At 34.1% G+C, this 18,735-nt stretch overlaps 2 protein-coding genes and 1 non-coding gene across 4 annotated transcripts in view; 1 reads left to right on the forward strand and 2 right to left on the reverse strand.

Moving 5' to 3' along the window:
- zmynd12 (zinc finger, MYND-type containing 12) overlaps positions 1 to 18,735 on the forward strand; it is a 36,130-nt gene that overhangs the window by 15,929 nt on the left and 1,466 nt on the right. For both annotated transcript variants that reach the window (XM_062054418.1, XM_062054417.1), the window contains 3 exons: positions 3,183 to 3,305; positions 3,375 to 3,468; positions 6,507 to 6,652. In XM_062054418.1, coding sequence (XP_061910402.1) covers positions 3,183 to 3,305; positions 3,375 to 3,468; positions 6,507 to 6,652 — 363 coding nt within the window. The remainder of the gene's footprint in view (positions 1 to 3,182; positions 3,306 to 3,374; positions 3,469 to 6,506; positions 6,653 to 18,735) is intronic.
- Positions 1 to 18,735, reverse strand: part of rimkla (ribosomal modification protein rimK-like family member A) — a 72,858-nt gene that overhangs the window by 9,819 nt on the left and 44,304 nt on the right. The gene's annotated exons all lie outside the window — the stretch shown is intronic.
- Positions 2,999 to 3,092, reverse strand: trnai-uau (transfer RNA isoleucine (anticodon UAU)). Its single transcript has 2 exons — positions 3,055 to 3,092; positions 2,999 to 3,034 (listed from the first exon to the last, which is right to left on the reverse strand). It is a non-coding gene; the product is annotated as a tRNA-Ile (tRNA).

Genomic DNA, 18,735 nt, shown 5'->3' on the forward strand with positions numbered 1-18,735 from the left:
CGGTGCGACTTATACTCCGGAGCGACTTAAAGTCCGAAAAATACGGTATGTGTTCCTGAGACTTTTATGTGCGTCCCGTCATAATAGACGTCTCCTGCGCTTTTCATGTCGATTTGTGAAACACGTAGGAGGGGCTAATTTTAAAAAATTTTAAAGGTGGTGCAAGAGCAAAGTCATTTTAGCTCAGGGGCCGCATGGAGGAAAATCTGTGCACACAGGGATCGGACTATTAAAATCATGGCATTCCATATAAAAAATTCAAACGACTTCAGATTGTTTTCTTTGTCTTACTTTGGCCAAAAATAGAACAAACACATTCTGAAAATATTACAATAAAAATATAGAAAAAAATACCGGCAGCGGTAAAGTTTAGATCCATGAAGGAAAGAAGAAAGTGAATGAATGTTTATAACTAAATACATTTGCATATTTGCATATATTCTTTTGTAATTTTATTTTTTAAACAAATTAAGTAACGTTTATGACAACCGTTTTCCAAAACACAATGTAGAAAGTGAGATTTAACAGGATAATGCATAAATGTGTCATTTGTTTTCAAAACGGTTGCAAAAAAGTGGGAAATTTACTGTGTGACCCCATTTTTATGGCTTGATGGGGTCCCTGGGACGCCATTCTGAAAATCCCTAGCGCCAAAACTGATGGAGTATTTGTGTGTGTGCAAAACAGCAGCAGGCGGCCGGTTCTAATACTAATCAAATATCATCCTGGGGGCCATAGATCATTCATTCATTACTTGACTTTGACACAGGTGCTAGGGCAGTGGTTCTTAACCTTGTTGGAGGTACCAAACCCCACCAGTTTCATATGCGCATTCACCGAACCCTTCTTTGGTGAAAAATACAAATAAAACATTTTTCAAATTCAAAACGAAGTTATTATATGTGTTTGGTAACACTTTAGTATGGGGAACATATTCTAAGTAACAAAGACTTAATTTAGAGTTATTTGGTTAGGGTTAGGGTTAGAGGGTTAGGGTCAGGGTTAGAGGGTTAGGCTTATAATAAGGCCATGCCGAATAAGGCATTAATAAGTACTTAATTATGATTAGTTAAGAGCCAATATGTTACTAATTTGCATGTTAATAAGCAACTAATTAATAGTGAATATGTTCCCCATACTAAAGTGTTACCATGTTTTATTACTGGTGCACAAAATGAACCGTGCATGAACATCACCTCCGCCGAACCCCTGAGCCCGACTCACCGAACCCCTAGGGTTCGAACGAACCCAGGTTAAGAACCACTGTGCTAGAGAGACAATTTTGAAATTTCATTTTCAGGACCATACCTGACGAGCCTGCAAAATATGAAGACTTATCGTGCATGTTGACGGCCTCAAAAAGGCATCCAAAAGTATAAAAGAAAACACACAGCAAAATCAATAGGGCCCTTGCGGTGTTACAGGGTTTACTCCGCTGCTCGGGCCCTAAAAACCGCAACTAGTGACTCACAAAATCTGCAAGTGCCTTTAGAAACAAAATAAGGCCAACGTTGTCTATAATATGCAGACTTTTACCACACTTCCCACAATGGCACGGGGTAGGATATGGAAACAACAAAAAACTTTTTTTTGAAATCCTGCCATAACATTGTGAGTTATGTTGCTACTCACTCACTGATCAACCAATGGCAACGATTACATAACGTCCTGGCAGAGACAAATACACCGTGTAATAATACATGTGAGGAAGAGCTTTACGAAAAACAACTTTGCCACTTGTAGTGTACAAATAGACAGGAGAATTTACTATTTGCATTCAACACATTCCTGAAGGACAGACAGTTGGACAGTTGTTGGATGGAAATAGACATGTTTTGTGGGTGCAGAGTAGGGGTGTGGGAAAAAATCGATTCGAATTCAAATCTCGATTCTCACGTTGTGCGATTCAGTATCGATTCTCATTTTTCAAAAATCAATTTATATTTTATTTTATTTATTTATTTTTATTTTTTGTTTTTAATTAATCAATCTCACGTTGTACGATTCAGTATCGATTCTCATTTTTCAAAAATCTATTTTTATTTATATATATATATATATATATATATATATATATATATATATATATATATATATATATATATATATATATATATATATATATATATATATATATGTTTTTTTTTTTTTTAATATTTTTTTTATTAATCAATCCAACAAAATAATACAAAGCAATACCAGAACAATGCAATCCAATTCCAAAACCAAACCCGACCCAGCAACACTCAGAACAGCAATAAACAGAGCAATTGAGAGGGGACACAAACACGACACAGAACAATCCAATAGTAGTGAAACAAAAATGAATATTATCAACAACAGTATAAATATTAGTAACAATTTCAACATAGCAGTGATTAAAAATCCCTCATTGACATTATCATTAGACATTTATAAATAAATAAAAAAGAACAATAGTGTCACAGTGGCTTACACTTGCATCCCATCTCATAAGCTTGACAACACACTGTGTCCAATATTTTCACAAATATAAAATAAGTCATATTTTTGGTTCATTTAATAGTTAAAAAAAATTTACATTATTGCAATCAGTTGATAAAACATTGTCCTTTACAATTATAAAAGCTTTTTACAAAAATCTACTACTCTGCTTGCATGTCAGCAGACTGGGGTAGATCCTGCTGAAATCCTATGTATTGAATGAATAGAGAATTGTTTTGATTCGGAAAAATATCGTTTTTGAATCGAGAATCGCGTTTAATCGAAAAAAATCGATTTATAATCTAATCGTGACCCCAAGAATCGATATTGAATCGAATCGTGGGACACCCAAAGATTCGCAGCCCTAGTGCAGAGTAAACCAGAGGACCTGGGGAAATCAATGTGCTGGGTTAAAGATAGAAACTCCACACCGAAAGACTCGGAAGTTGGCTGTTCAGAGTAGAATATTTTGGTCCGTTTCTTTAAGATATTTACACCTGAATGCTGATTTATTGTTAAGGTTTATAAAGTTAAATGCTCCAGGTGAGGCTCGAACTCACAACCTCGGCATCGCTCTGCAGGTTACTGTCTTATAAGTACCGCGCGCTAACCCATTGCGCCACTGGAGCTGATATAAGGGCACCAAATGAGAGCTTCCATCAGACTGAGTTCAACTGTTCTTTGGTCCGTGATTGTTAAGATGCATCTTATGTTTTTAGATATATTTTGCCAGCGAGGAGTATGGCCTGGAAAGCACCGTGACATGTGGAGGTTACTTCCACATGGCGAAAGTATTTGCCAAACAGGGAAAGCCCTCTGTCGTTCGTTCCCTGTACAAAGAGGTAATCAATAAACTGGAAGCTAAGTGTTTTATGTCTTTGATTCATCTGTACTATTTACAAAATCCTTAGGTGGCAGAGACCTGGCACACTCATCTCGGCAAACTACTCGGGGAGCACATCCAAAACAAAAGAAAGGACCAGAGCAAGTTGGAGCCTTCCTTTGGTATGTCTTGTTATGTACAATAGTGTTTAGAATAGAATAGAATGGACTTTATTGTCATTATATTTGCATATAACGAGATTAAGGACTCCAATTTAAGGTGCGGTAGTGGGAACACATATGGGGTAAAAATAACTTACACAAGAGGTAATAAAAAAAAAGAAGTAACAATTGAAATAAACAGACTACTATCCAATAAAAATAATAAGCAGTCCTGTACAATATACAAAACACTGTAGAAATACAAAATACTGTACAATATACAGAACAAGACAAGAGTACTGGAGTGATAAATAACAATCAGTGTCGGACGTATTGCACTCGAAGTGTAATATTGCACAGTAGGGTACTAGGATAGGATATTGTATAGGGGTGAATTATTATGATAAGTTAGAGTTAAGTTACATATACGTACAAATGGTGGTGCTACAGTTCCTACATGAATCTTTTTTTTTTTTTGTGGATTTCTCTTACCATGGCATCATCGTTCAAAAAGTACCCAGCGGAATTCTGTTACCTCACACGGAAATGTCGATGAACAAAATTGGATCAGATTATTTTCCTGGTAGCGCCACACCCGTAAGTAGGCATAGTTTATAGGGCTGAGTCGTCAAACTGCACCAAACGGCGATGAAAAATGCAAGCCACGCCCACTAGACTAGACCTCAATCGTTGATCTTAATTGGATCTCTGACAGCGCTTTTAACTCAAAACAATTGTATCTCAAATCAATTCAATCAATGCTTACCCCCCTGCAAAACAGCGCCATTTTATCATGTCACATGCTTTTTAAAAGGAGGAACACTTTTTTAAATACAAACTATTGCATAAAACAATACAATAGAATGTATTCCTAACAAGCACAGTAGATTGATGGAAGTAATATTAACAATGTACAGTATTTATCTTGGAGAGTGGACTTCTAAGGTATCTCCTTCCAGCTGCTTCTCCATCAAATACACCATCAGCAGCTTCTCCATATTTTATTGGATAAATGTCCGCCGTTTCGGTATTATTTAATCATTCTTGGCTGGTATTAGACCCATCCTGCTTCAGTAATTGCTTTGCCAAGTTGTTCTTGATTATGTCTTTTTTTTAATTGAATGAATATCATTCATTTCATTTTCTCAGCACTGTCCTTCACACTCTCTTTCTTTCTTCCCGCGCAAAGTTATGTTGATCCATGTTTTGGTCGGATCTTACAGGATTCAATGTAGGATTGTATGGTATACCGGTATTAGTATAGTACCGTGATACTAATGAATCATATTTGGTACTATACCGCCTCTAAAAAATACACACAACATCTTCTTTCATTTTTTAAAAATTTATATTATGTTTATAAACTCAGGAAATATGTCCCTGGACACATGAGGACATTGAATATGACCAATGCATGATCCTGTAACTACTTGGTATCGGATTGATATCTAAGTTTGTGGTATAATCCAAAACTATTGTAAAGCCTCCAAACAACAGAACAATAAGTGATTACTAAATTTTAACAGAAGTGTAGATAGAACATGGTAAAAGAGAAAGTAAGCAAATATTAACAGTAAATGAACAAGTACATTAATAATGCCTTTTCTACCACTTGTTCCTCATAATGTTGACAAAATAAGACAATGAGAAATGACACAATATGTTACTGCATATGTCAGCAGACTAAATTAGGAGCCTTGTTTGCTTATTACTAATAAAAGACAAGTTGTCTTGTATGTTCACTATTTTATTTAAGGACAGACTTGCTATAAGAAACATATGTTTAATGTACCGTACGTTTTTTTGTTAAAATAAAGCCAATAATGCAATTTTTTTGTGGTCCCCTTTATTTAGAAAGGTATCGAAAAGTACCGAAAAGTATCGGAATACATTTTGGAACCGGTAATAGTACCAAAATATTGGTATCGGGACAACACTATAGTATGAAATATGAAATACGTATTGTTTACATCTTACATCTAATACAGTGGTTCTTAACCTGGGTTCTATCGAACCCTAGAGGTTCGGTGAGTCGGCCTCAGGGGTTCGGCGGAGGTCAAAACACACCCGACTCATCGTGTAAATACAAACTACGGATACGGCAACAGCTGACTGATTTGCAGGTGTGTAATTTGTTGTGAGTTCATGCACTGTGTTGGTTTTGTTCTTTGAACAAGGTGATGTTCATGCACCGTTCATTATATGCACCAGTAAAAAAAACATGGTAACACTTTAGTATGGGGAACATATTCACCATTAATTAGTTGCTTATTAGCATGCAAATTAGGCTCTTAACTAGTCATTATTAAGTACTTAGTAATGCCTTATTCGGCATGGCCTTATTATAACCCTAACCCTCTAACCCTGACCCTAACCCTAACTAAATAACTCTAAATTAAGTCTTTATTACTTAGAATATGTTCCCTTAGTGTCCAAATAACTGTAAATTAAGTCTTTGTTACTTAGAATATGTTCCCCATACTAAAGTGTTACCAAACACATATAACTTTGTCTTGAATTTGAAAAAAATAATAATTTATTTTTTACTAAAGAAGGGTTCGGTGAATGCGCATATGAAACTGGTGGGGTTCGGTACCTCCAACAAGGTTAAGAAGTGCAATGTTGTGAATTGCACTTCAGACATGACTATTTCCTCACAATCGGCATATGACATCATCATAACAATAGTCCCGGTGCGTTAAGTGCTTCATTGACATATCACTAAAAAATAAGGTCAACGGCGGCTAAATGTAGCTGAGCGGTCTTTCTGTGCAACCGGAAGGCTAAAGCTTCAGATTTACGTCCCGCGTGCTCAGAGACCACTGCTGACGCATCTTTGGCTATGCAACGTCCGCAGTACTCGCCGCCATCGCAGCTGCTGCCCTACATTTGACGCTAAGCCTGTTAGCTGCCGTGCAATTTGCCCACGGATGCTTTACACTCGAGCAGGGATTCCCAAAAGTGTTGCGCTCAAACTCACCAAAACTAAAAGACACGTACACAAAAACGAATGACAAACACCACGACGGATGATATTAACGTGTGTATCTCTCCACCAGATAAAGGGCAGCGAGTGGAGGTGGACAAGATGCTGACAACCATTTTGGACTTCGAGCAAGACGACTCCAGAAGAGAACCGGCCCAGATCGCCCTGGTGGCTCACGCCCTGGCCATGCTCTCCTTCCTCGGAGGGGACGCCTCCAAGGTGAGTCACCTGCCAAGGTTGCTGGGTATTAACAGACTATGACCCGGTGACACAGTTCCCTATATGCATACTTCCTTCAGATGGCTGTCTCAGTGCGGGATTATCTGTGATTGTTAAAGCTTTAGAGATGAAGCAGGGATTTAGTTGGAGTCGATGCCAGCGTCTTAGCAGTAAGTTCTGTCTTTGAAAATAAGGAGACTTTTTGTGCTTATTTATAACCCCCTGGGCGTCAATTCTTGCGTTAACCATGCGTGGTATAGCTTGGTGTTATTTTGCAGGTTTAAAATGGAACGAATAAGGATGAGCCCTGTTTGTAATTCATTAGAGCAAGGGTTCTTAACCTTTCCCACTACAGAGGGGCCCGTGGCCCATTCATATATTAACATTGAATTAGTAAAATTACACTTGATTTTAATCGTATCAAATAATTATATCTAAACTACCTACAGTTTAACGGGATAAACCTTGTCAAATGATATTAAACAATGTGTTACTCACAAAGATTATTATCAAGACTTAGGTCAGCCTGGTTAAATACTAATCAAATACACTGCAAAAGAAACTGATGAAAAAATGATTAACGTAGATTTCCGAACTGCTAAAATAAATACATTCTAAATAAATAATAATATATAAAAAAAAAAAAAATATATATATATATATATATACACACTACCGTTCAAAAGTTTGGGGTCACATTAAAATGTCCTTATTTTTCAATGAAGATAACTTTAAACTAGTCTTAATTTTAAAGAAATACACTCTATACATTGCTAATGTGGTAAATGACTATTCTAGCTGCAAATGTCTGGTTTTTGGTGCAATATCTACATAGGTGTATAGAGGCCCATTTCCAGCAACTATCACTCCAGTGTTCTAATGGTACAATGTGTTTGCTCATTGGCTCAGAAGGCTAATTGATGATTAGAAAACCCTTGTGCAATCATGATCACACATCTGAAAACAGTTTAGCTCGTTACAGAAGCTACAAAACTGACCTTCCTTTGAGCAGATTGAGTTTCTGGAGCATCACATTTGTGGGGTCAATTAAACGCTCAAAATGGCCAGAAAAAGAGAACTTTCATCTGAAACTCGACAGTCTATTCTTGTTCTTAGAAATGAAGGCTATTCCACAAAACTGTTTGGGTGATCCCAAACTTTTGAACGGTAGTGTGTATATATATAAATATATATATATATATATATATATATATATATATATATATATATATATATATATATATATATATATATATATATATATATATATATATATATATATATATATATATATATATATATATATATATATATATATATATATATATATATATATATATATATATATATATATATATATATATATATATATATATATATATATATATATATATATATATATATATATATATATATATATATATTTATATATATTTATATATTTATATTAATTTAGAATGTATTTATTTTAGCAGTATATATATATATATATATATATATATATATATATATATATATATATATATATATATATATATATATATATATATATATATATATATTATTATTATTTATTTAGAATGTATTTATTTTAGCAGTTCGGAAATCTATGTTAATCATTTATTATTTATTTTATTTATTTTATATATATATATATATATATATATATATATATATATATATATACACACACATATATATATATATATATATATATATATATATATATATATATATATATATATATATATATATATATATATATATATATATATATATATATATATATATATATATATATATATATATATATATATATATATATATATATATATATATATATATATGTGTGTGTACAGCTCTGGTAATGGGTACATTTGCACCCACCTGCAGAAATGTACTTCATAATGTAACAATCAAAATAAATATGACTTTTTTTTTGTTTACTAGGGCATGCATATATAATATGCATTAGTTTGACCATTTAAAATCAACGATACTTGAAAATAGCATAAAAATGGCCCAAAAACTTGGAAAAACGCGATTCATAGCGTTACTTTTTGGTGTAACCATCATGAGCGTTCTGTTCAGGTATATTTCTTTTATATTTTGATAAATCATCATATTTATGTATTGCTAAATTTAAATAGGTATTGATCAATCTTTAAGCTGTGTGTATTTGATTTCAGTTTGCTTTTGACATCTTATTTAGATCTGTAGTTGAAACTTTTACAACCTTGTGTTGCGCTCATGATGGCGTAACCAAACTAGATTTAATTTAATGATCTTATTTTCAATATTTATTCCCTTTTTTACATTTAGTATATTTAAATATACTGTGTTTTATGCTTGTTTTTCTTTTTGGAACATGTACTATACATATAATACAATAAAGTCCCATATACAATTATGTTTCTAACAATACTTAAATTTTGCCTTCAACAAAATTAAAGTGCAAATTAAAACACAACAGCCCTTTGAGACACTTGTGATTTAGGGCTATATAAATAAACATTGATTGATTGATTGATTGAACTTCGCCCCTTAAGTCATACATTTTGCGTTTAAGAAACTTCTCTAAGACTTAAACCTCCATACTTCTTCTGTTTGTTTGATATTCTCATTACTGCCACAGGTGGTGGAAAAATGTATTACAACTGAGTACGGACCACTGCTGAGAAACTTGTTATATTGTGACGCCCCAGTTAAGAAACACTGCGTAGTATCATATTAAGGAAAGCAAAATCGCAGCCAGGAAAACAACAAACTAAGGGTACCAATAAATACAAGCACAGTATCACTGATACCGATACTAATACTTTTTAGTCGAACATTTTCCAAATCATTGAATGTTTTTTTTTTTTTACCTTTTAATTGGTTGATCATGATTATAATCACACTAAAACACAGGACAATTTAACACATATTATTGGATAATTTAATAACAATAAATATAACAATATAAGACAGTACACGTACAAAAGAAAACAATCGTTCCCTTTTAATACGAACCCCAAAACCAGTGAAGTTGGCACGTTGTGTAAATTGTAAATGAAAACAGAATGCAATGATTTGCAAATCCTTTTCAGCCTATATTCAATTGAATAGACTGCAAAGACAAGATACTTAATGTTTGTTTTTTGCAAATATTAGCTTATTTGGAATTTGATGCCTGCAACATGTTTAAAAAAAAGCTGGCACACGTGGCAAAAAAGACTGAGAAAGTTGAGGAATGCTCATCAAACACTTATTTGGAAAATCCCACAGGTGAACAGGCTAATTGGGAACAGGTGGGTGCCATGATTGGGTATAAAAGCAGCTTCCATGAAATGCTCAGTCATTCACAAACAAGGATAGGGCGAGGGTCACCACTTTGTGAACAAATGCGTGAGCAAATTGTCAAACAGTTTAACAACATTTCTCAACAAGCTATTGCAAGGAATTTAGGGATTTCCCTATCTAATGTCTGTAATATCATCAATCACTGCACGTAACATTGAATGCCCATGGATCCCTCAGGCGGTGCTGCATCAAAAACCGACATCAGAGTGTAAAGGATATCACCACATGGGCTCAGGAACACCTCAGAAAACCACTGTCAGTAACTAAAGTTTGTCGCTACATCTGTAAGTGCAAGTTAAAACTCTACTATGCAAAGCGAAAGCCATTTATCAACAACACCCAGAAACGCCACCGGCTTTGCTGGAATGATTATTTGCAACAAAAAAAAAAGAAGTTTCTCAGTTCAAACATTAAATATCTTGTATTTGCAGTCTATTCAATTGAATATAAGTTGAAAAGGATTTGCAAATAATTGTGTTCTGTTTTTATTTACGAATTACACAACGTGCCAACTTCACTGGTTTTGGGTTTTGTACATACAACTGCTTGGACAAAATACCTTACAGTGGTACCTCAACTTAAGAGTGCCCCAACTTAAGAGTGATTTGAGACAATGTTGAGACAGTGCCGAGTAGAAGGGGATAATATAAAAAAAAAAAATGATATAATGATATAAAAAAAATCACCAAAAACATGTTTCATCAACCTGGCGAAGCAATTTTAGTATTACTGAAGCACAACGAGTCTAACACCACCTAATAATGTTAAAGTAATGTCTCAACGGCAGACATTTATCCGTGAAAATATGCAAAAGCTGCAGATGGTGTCTTTGACATAGAAGCAGCGGAAAGGAAATATCGTACAGAGCCACTTCCCGAGGTGACAGCTAAATACTGTACGTTGCGATGACATTACTTCATAAAACTACTGTAGTTGTTAGTTGCACATTATATTGTCATGTTTTCATACAACGTTTCTTATCTGAAAGTCTGTTTTTATTTCTAAAAGGCATGTTACGTGTTAAAATTGTGCTGTTTTACGGGGGCAAAGCACCAATTAAATTGATTGACATTCATTTCAATGCGATACGTTAATTTGACATGCAAGTGTTTTGAGTTAAGAGCTCCGTCACAGAGCCACATAAGCTCGTAAATTGAGGTACGACCGTGTAACAATATAGGACAATACATTTAAAAGATCATTATTTATTCATCTTTTATTACATACAGTTGTTTGTCACACTTATTTTCATCGAGGGCCACATCGCAAGTATTGCTGCCCTCAGAGGGTCGCTTGTAACAGTGAATAATATGACTATTAGTGTGGAATCGCCTCATGATATCATTGCACAATTGCCTATCCATTAGATTTTTTTATGTACAAATTAATGGCTAACTTGCTATGAAATCATAAGTCAGGGTGACAAGCAGATATTTAAGCATTTATTTGTATTACAAAAAAAAATGTTAGTGACATCTGATCATATAATATAGTTTGCTGCATGCTCAGATAACATTATGATGATTAATGATGCACATTTTTCCAGGTTTTTGCGGGCCTCAAAAAACGGCCTTGAGGTTAACACCTGTGGTATAGATATTATTGATATACACCTCTCTCTAGGGCAAACCACATAATGCAACTACAGTGCAACACAAAATATTGTTGACCTTTTGTTGAGCAAAGGAACCTTATTTGTAATCCCATGAGTCAACATGGAGGAATCTCTCCCAGGTAATTAGGAAAATGAATAATAAATAACATGGCACAATGACTACACAGTATGCATAATGAAATATGTGTATTGAATATGACACTATATTTGATGGAATACATAATTTAATCGAATGATATAATAATGGTACGTTAAATAAATGTATATAAAAATTAATTATTATAATATCATATTATAATATATTATAATTAAAATTTTAATAATATTATTATATCATTACAATTATATATTATATACTATTATTATATTATTATTAAATCATAATTATTTATTAAAAATAAATTAATACATTCTCCATTGTGGGATAAATAAGAGTCTATCCTTCCTATCCTATCCTATCCTAAATATTGTGTCGAAATGCGATGCTCTGCAATAATGTCAAGGCAAGGTGGCATTATTCTTAGACATTATCAAATGTGCAAATAACGCCACAGAAAATATCAATTTGCATCATGTCATACATAATATAGAAGTTTGCTTAACTGCCAAAAGTCAGCATGCAGAACACGTTAAATTTTATTGTTGTGTTTATTTTTTAGCAATATATTTTAGACTTTAGTACAAATATTATTCACGATAAGCATATTGGTCTATGAAAAACATTTTTTTTTGTCATAATATGGACTTTTGACCTTGATTTTAGACACTTAATCTTGCTCCTTCCACACTTCGCAGTGCATAATGCTCTCCTGGTAATAGGAGAAGTTACCAACATCCTTGAGAATGACACACACAATGTAAACACTGACAATCTCTTAAGATAGGCTCTTGTGTCATTTCCAGCTTAAACAATAACTAGAACATAGTAAAAAAAAAATCATCTTAACTCATAATTTGGCCATCATTTTGGGCTTTTCAATACAGCCCTTTTTTTTTATTACACAAGTGCACATGTACCTAATGTTGTGTCCAGTAAGTGTGGTGAAGGAGTGAGTTAAACAAAGGTTGTCCACACATCACAGGTGACCTTTAACCTTTTAAAACCTTGGCTGTGTCCTTAATTTTATTGCGTCCAGAGGAGTCTAAGCTTAAGTCCATCTTGGCAAACCTGACGCACTAAAATAGACTCGGACGCCAATTGCACAAACACGACACTTCCATTTGTTAGTGTGGGTTAGCTCGCACATAATAAACACAATGACCCACATTTCACTAACAAGGTGTTTTTTTTTTGCTCCTGAAAATTAATCTGGAAGTAATTTTCTATAATATAAGTTAGTTTTTGACTAATCGATAGATAACTAACTCTACTTGGTGGGAGGTCACCTACAGAACTGGAGCCCATTCTCCTGCATAGAGGCATATAAAACTATCATTTTGATCAATTAATTGCATGTTTTTGTCTCCGTGGTCCAATGACAAGGTTAAAATTATGAGCAAAAAATAAATATAAATTAATAACCATTTATAGCAGAGGTCTCAGACACGCGGCCCGCATCTTAATATGAAAATGTTATGTTAGTGCGGCCCGCGAGTTTTCTATGAATGGCGCTTGACAGCGTCATACTTGCCAACTCTCCCGATTTTTCCGGGAGACTCCCGAATTTCAGGGCAACCATTCTCTCAAATGTCTGCCGATTTTCACCCAAACAACAATATTAAGGGCGTGCCGTGATGGCACTGCCTTTAGCGCCCTCTACAACCTGTACAAACGGCGTGCCAGCCCAGTCACATGTTGTATGAGGCTTCTGCAGACACACGTAAGTGACTGCAAGACATACAGTACTTGGTCAACAGCCATACAGGTCACACTGAGGGTAGCCGTATAAACAAGTTTAACACTGTTACAAATATGCGCCACACTGTGAATCCACACCAAACAAGAATGACAAACACATTTCGGGAGAACATCCGCACCGTAACACAACATAAACACAACAGAACAAATACCCATAATCCCATGCAGCCCTAACTCTTCCGGGCTGCAATATACACCCCCCGCTACCACCAAACTTTGCCAAATTCCTTGCAATAACGCTTAAACTGTTCGGCAATTATCTCACGCATTTGTTCACAAAGGGGTGACCCTCGCCCCATCCTTGTTTGTGAATGACCGAGCATTTCATGGAAGCTGCTTTTATACCCAATCATGGCACCCACCTGTTCCCAATGAGCCTGTTCACCTGTGGGATGTTCCAAATAAGTGCATTCCTCAACTTTCTCAGTCTTTTTTTCCCACTTGTGCCAGCTTTTTTTGAAACATGTTGCAGGCATCAAATTCCAAATGAGCTAAAATTTGCAAAAAAAAATCCAGTTTTCCAGTTCGAATGTTAAGTATCTTGTCTTAGCAGTCTATTCAATTGAACATACACTACCGTTCAAAAGTTTGGGGTCACCCAAAAAATTTTGTGGAATACCCTTCATTTCTAAGAACAAGAATAGACTGTCGAGTTTCAGATGAAAGTTCTCTTTTTCTGGCCATTTTGAGCGTTTAATTGACCCCACAAACGTGATGCTCCAGAAACTCAATCTGCTCAAAGGAAGGTCAGTTTTGTAGTTTCTGTAACGAGCTAAACTGTTTTCAGATGTGTGAACATGATTGCATAAGGGTTTTCTAATCATCAATTAGCCTTCTGAGCCAATGAGCAAACACATTGTACCATTAGAACACTGGAGTGATAGTTGCTGGAAATGGGCCTCTATACACCTATGTAGATATTGCACCAAAAAGCAGACATTTGCAGCTAGAATAGTCATTTACCACATTAGCAATGTATAGAGTGTATTTCTTTAAAGTTAAGACTAGTTTAAAGTTATCTTCATTGAAAAGTACAGTGCTTTTCCTTCAAAAATAAGGACATTTCAATGTGACCCCAAACTTTTGAACGGTAGTGTAGGTTGAAAAGGATTTGTAAATCATTGTATTTTGTTTTTATTTACCACTTACACAACGTGCCAACTTCACCGGTTTGGGGTTTTCTCATTTTTAGGTCCAGAACTACAAAACAAGTGCCACTGTTGTCAGCAATAGAGGGACATTTTAAATTGAAAGTTGAAGCCTCCTTTATAGGACAAGGAGTTCCTTGTCCTATAAAAGGAGGCTAAGCGGTATAACCATAAACACACAACAGACACTGGTTTCTCATGCAGGGTAATGTTTGCCAGGCACCAAAATACTCGCTTTACTTCAATGAGACGTGACAGTTTGAAATAAAACGTGTTTGTGTCGCTCCAAAAGAAAGAATCTGCCATCTCGTGGCTCCTCCTCTTTGATGCATGATGGTCATTTTGGTTTTGAATGGGATATTCTGACCACATTTGTCCATGTTTTGCCTTCATTTGTAGCTTGCAGTCATTTCAAAAAAGCACATTGCTGCAAGTTTCACTACGACAAGATTTAGAAGTGATTTTACAAGGCCGAGAAGGTCCCACAGCACATTTGTCAGGGTTAAAGAAGACAACTTTCAGCCATGTCAGCACGAGTGGTTTGTTTCCTGATGCACGGTTGTTTACGCAGCCACCAACTAGGGACTCTATCTTGGTCCTATTCAGTTAGAAAGAGCGTAAAAAGTGTGTCTTAATGCAAACAAACAAAAATATTTATAGTTCTGGTTGCAAATATTTTTTTGGGTTACGAGTAGAAATGTACACTACCGTTCAAAAGTTTGGGGTCACATTGAAATGTCCTTATTTTTGAAGGAAAAGCACTGTACTTTTCAATGAAGATAACTTTAAACTAGTCTTAACTTTAAAGAAATACACTCTATACATTGCTAATGTGGTAAATGACTATTCTAGCTGCAAATGTCTGGTTTTTGGTGCAATATCTACATAGGTGTATAGCGGCCCATTTCCAGCAACTATCACTCCAGTGTTCTAATGGTACAATGTGTTTGCTCATTGGCTCAGAAGGCTAATTGATGATTAGAAAACCCTTGTGCAATCATGTTCACACATCTGAAAACAGTTTAGCTCGTTACAGAAACTACAAAACTGACCTTCCTTTGAGCAGATTGAGTTTCTGGAGCATCACATTTGTGGGGTCAATTAAACGCTCAAAATGGCCAGAAAAAGAGAACTTTCATCTGAAACTCGACAGTCTATTCTTGTTCTTAGAAATGAAGGCTATTCCACAAAATTGTTTGGGTGACCCCAAACTTTTGAACGGTAGTGTATATAGATGCCGATAAATGCTTGAAAATTTAATATCGGAAATTATCGGTATGTTTTTTTTTAATTATCAGTATCGTTTTTTTTTTTTTTAAATCAACATAAAAAACACAAGATACACTTACAATTAGTGCACCAACCCAAAAAACCCCCCTCCCCCATTTACACTCATTCACACTCATTCACACAAAAGGCTTGTTTCTTTCTATTATTAATATTCTGGTTCCTACATTATATATCAATATATATCAATACAGTCTGCAAGGGATACAGTCCGTAAGCACACATGATTGTGCGTGCTGCTGGTCCACTAATAGTACTAACCTTTAACAGTTAAATTGACTCATTTTCATTAATTACTAGTTTCTATGTAACTGTTTTTATATTGTTTTACTTTCTTTTTTATTCAAGAAAATGTTTTTAATTTATTTATCTTATCTTATTTTATTTTTATTTTTTAAAAAAGGACCTTATCTTCACCATACCTGGTTGTCCAAATTAGGCATAATAATGTGTTAATTCCATGACTGTATATATCGGTATCTGTTGATATCGGTATCGGTAATTAAAGAGTTGGACAATATCGGAATATCAGATATCGGCAAAAAGCCATTATCGGACATCCTTGGTTACGAGACAACTTCAATCTTGTGGGCGTGGTCTCATATATGTTAGAAGCCTTTTTATCGGTCAGTATGGCCTAACCCTAGTCTTTGGTATTTTCCCCCCAGTCAGGCAAATAAAAAGTCTTGGGGGATGGCGTGACAAATGGATTTGAAATTTAAAAATATGTTTTCAAACTAACTTTTAGGGGTTGCACATTTTTTTTGGTTGCAAATCTTTTTCATTTCCAAAACCTTTTTTGGTTTCAAACTTGTGGACAATAGGTTTTTATTATTAGGACGGTGCGACCGTATTGGCGTGACAAATGGATTTTGAAATATAAAAATATGTTTTCAAACAAATATTATTTTTGTTTGAAAATCCCTTTTATAGATGCAAATCTATTTTTTGGATGACATTTTTCATTAATTTTTTACAAAGCGTTTTTTTGTGTGTGTCAAATCCTTTATTTTGGCAGCAATTTTTTTTTTACAAATGTTTTTTTTTGGTTACAAATCTATTTTAGTAGCAAGTCTTCGTTGTTACAAATCGTTTTTTGGTTGAAACATTTTTAGGGGTTGCAGATTTTTGGTTGCAAATCTTTATCATTTCCAAAACCTTTTTTGGTTTCAAGCTTGTGAACAATAGGTTTTTATTAGTCAGCCTTGGAGAATGGTGCGACCATATTGGCGTGACAAATGGATTTTGAAATAAAATAAAAATATTTTCAAACAAAAATGAGTTTTGTTAGAAAATCATTTTATGGTGCCAATTTTTTTTCCCTTTTTTTCACAATCTTTTTTTTGGTTGCAATATTTTTTGTATTATATTGTAATTCATTTATTTAATTGGGACAGTGCACATTAATCAACACTTGAATAAACAGTGTAAATGCTAATTTTCAGCCGTTGTCCCAATCGTTGCCAAATGATTTTTGTTAAGGTTTTTGGGAAGTGGGGGTTGCAATTTTTTTTTGTTAGAAATCTTTTTTTCTTTGCAAATATTTTCATTGTTTGCAAATCTTTTTTTATTTCCAACTAATTTTTTTAGTTACGACTTAATCTCATCTGATCCATAGGTTAGAAACATTTTTATTAGTCAGTGTCGGAGGATGGTGTTATCATATTGGCACCACAAATTGATTTGAAATGTAAAAAAAATATTTTCCAAAAAATTATATTTGTTTGAAAATAATTTTTCTGGATAAAAAAAATTGTTTGGGATGCAAATCTGTTATTTTTAATCGTTTTTCCTTGCAATGTTTTTTTAGGTTGCATTTGTTTTGGAGGAGGGAAGTTACAAACTGTATTTGTTTTAGTAGCAAATCTTTTCTTTTGTTACAATTTTTTTTTAATCAAAAATGTTTTGGGATTGCACATTTTTTGTCACAAATTATTATTTTGTTGCAAATTTTATTTTTTTGTTTGCTATTTGTGGGGGCTTACAATCATATTTATTTTGCTATTTTTAGGTTAAAAAACCTAAATTTTTTGTTAAAAGCCTTTTTTTGGTTGCAAATATCTTTTCTTTTTTTTTTGGTTACGACTCAATTTCAATGTTTTGGCCTTTTTACGAGTCAGCCTCATAGGTAAGAAGCATTTTTATTAGTCAGTGTCGGAGGATGGTGTTATCATATTGGAGGAGGGAAGTTACAAACTGTATTTGTTTTAGTAGCAAATCTCTTCTTTTGTTACAATTTTTTTTAATCAAAAATGTTTCGGGATTGCACATTTTTTGTCACAAATTATTATTTTGTTGCAATTTTTTTTTGTTTTTGTTTGCTATTTGTGGGGGCTTACAATCATATTAATTTTGCTATTTTAGGTAAAAAAAAATTTTTTTTTTGTTACAAGCCTTTTTTTGGTTGCAAATATATATATATATATATATATATATATATATATATATATATATATATATATATATATATATATATATATATATATATATATATATATATATATATATATATATATATATATATAATTTTTTTTGGTTATGACTCAATTTCAATCTTTTGGCCTTTTTACGAGTCAGCCTCAGAGGATGGTGTGACCATAGCCACCATACATATTTCCGCCCTCAGCACTATTAGAGAGAGCTACTGACCAATAAAAGGGCTTTTAACATTTTGTTTAGAAGATCAAAGGTGAGTCGTAATAAAAAAAAAAGGATTTGTAGGTGTGGAGGGAGATGCTGTCAGCGCTGCCTGCAGGAGCAAAGGTCACCGCCTCTGTCCATGGTGCTGATGACAGAGCACCATCAGACGGGGGCGTGGCAGTGCTGACGGCGA

This window comes from Entelurus aequoreus, linkage group LG07 (assembly GCF_033978785.1).
Source record: "Entelurus aequoreus isolate RoL-2023_Sb linkage group LG07, RoL_Eaeq_v1.1, whole genome shotgun sequence".
NCBI classification, from domain to species: domain Eukaryota; kingdom Metazoa; phylum Chordata; class Actinopteri; order Syngnathiformes; family Syngnathidae; genus Entelurus; species Entelurus aequoreus.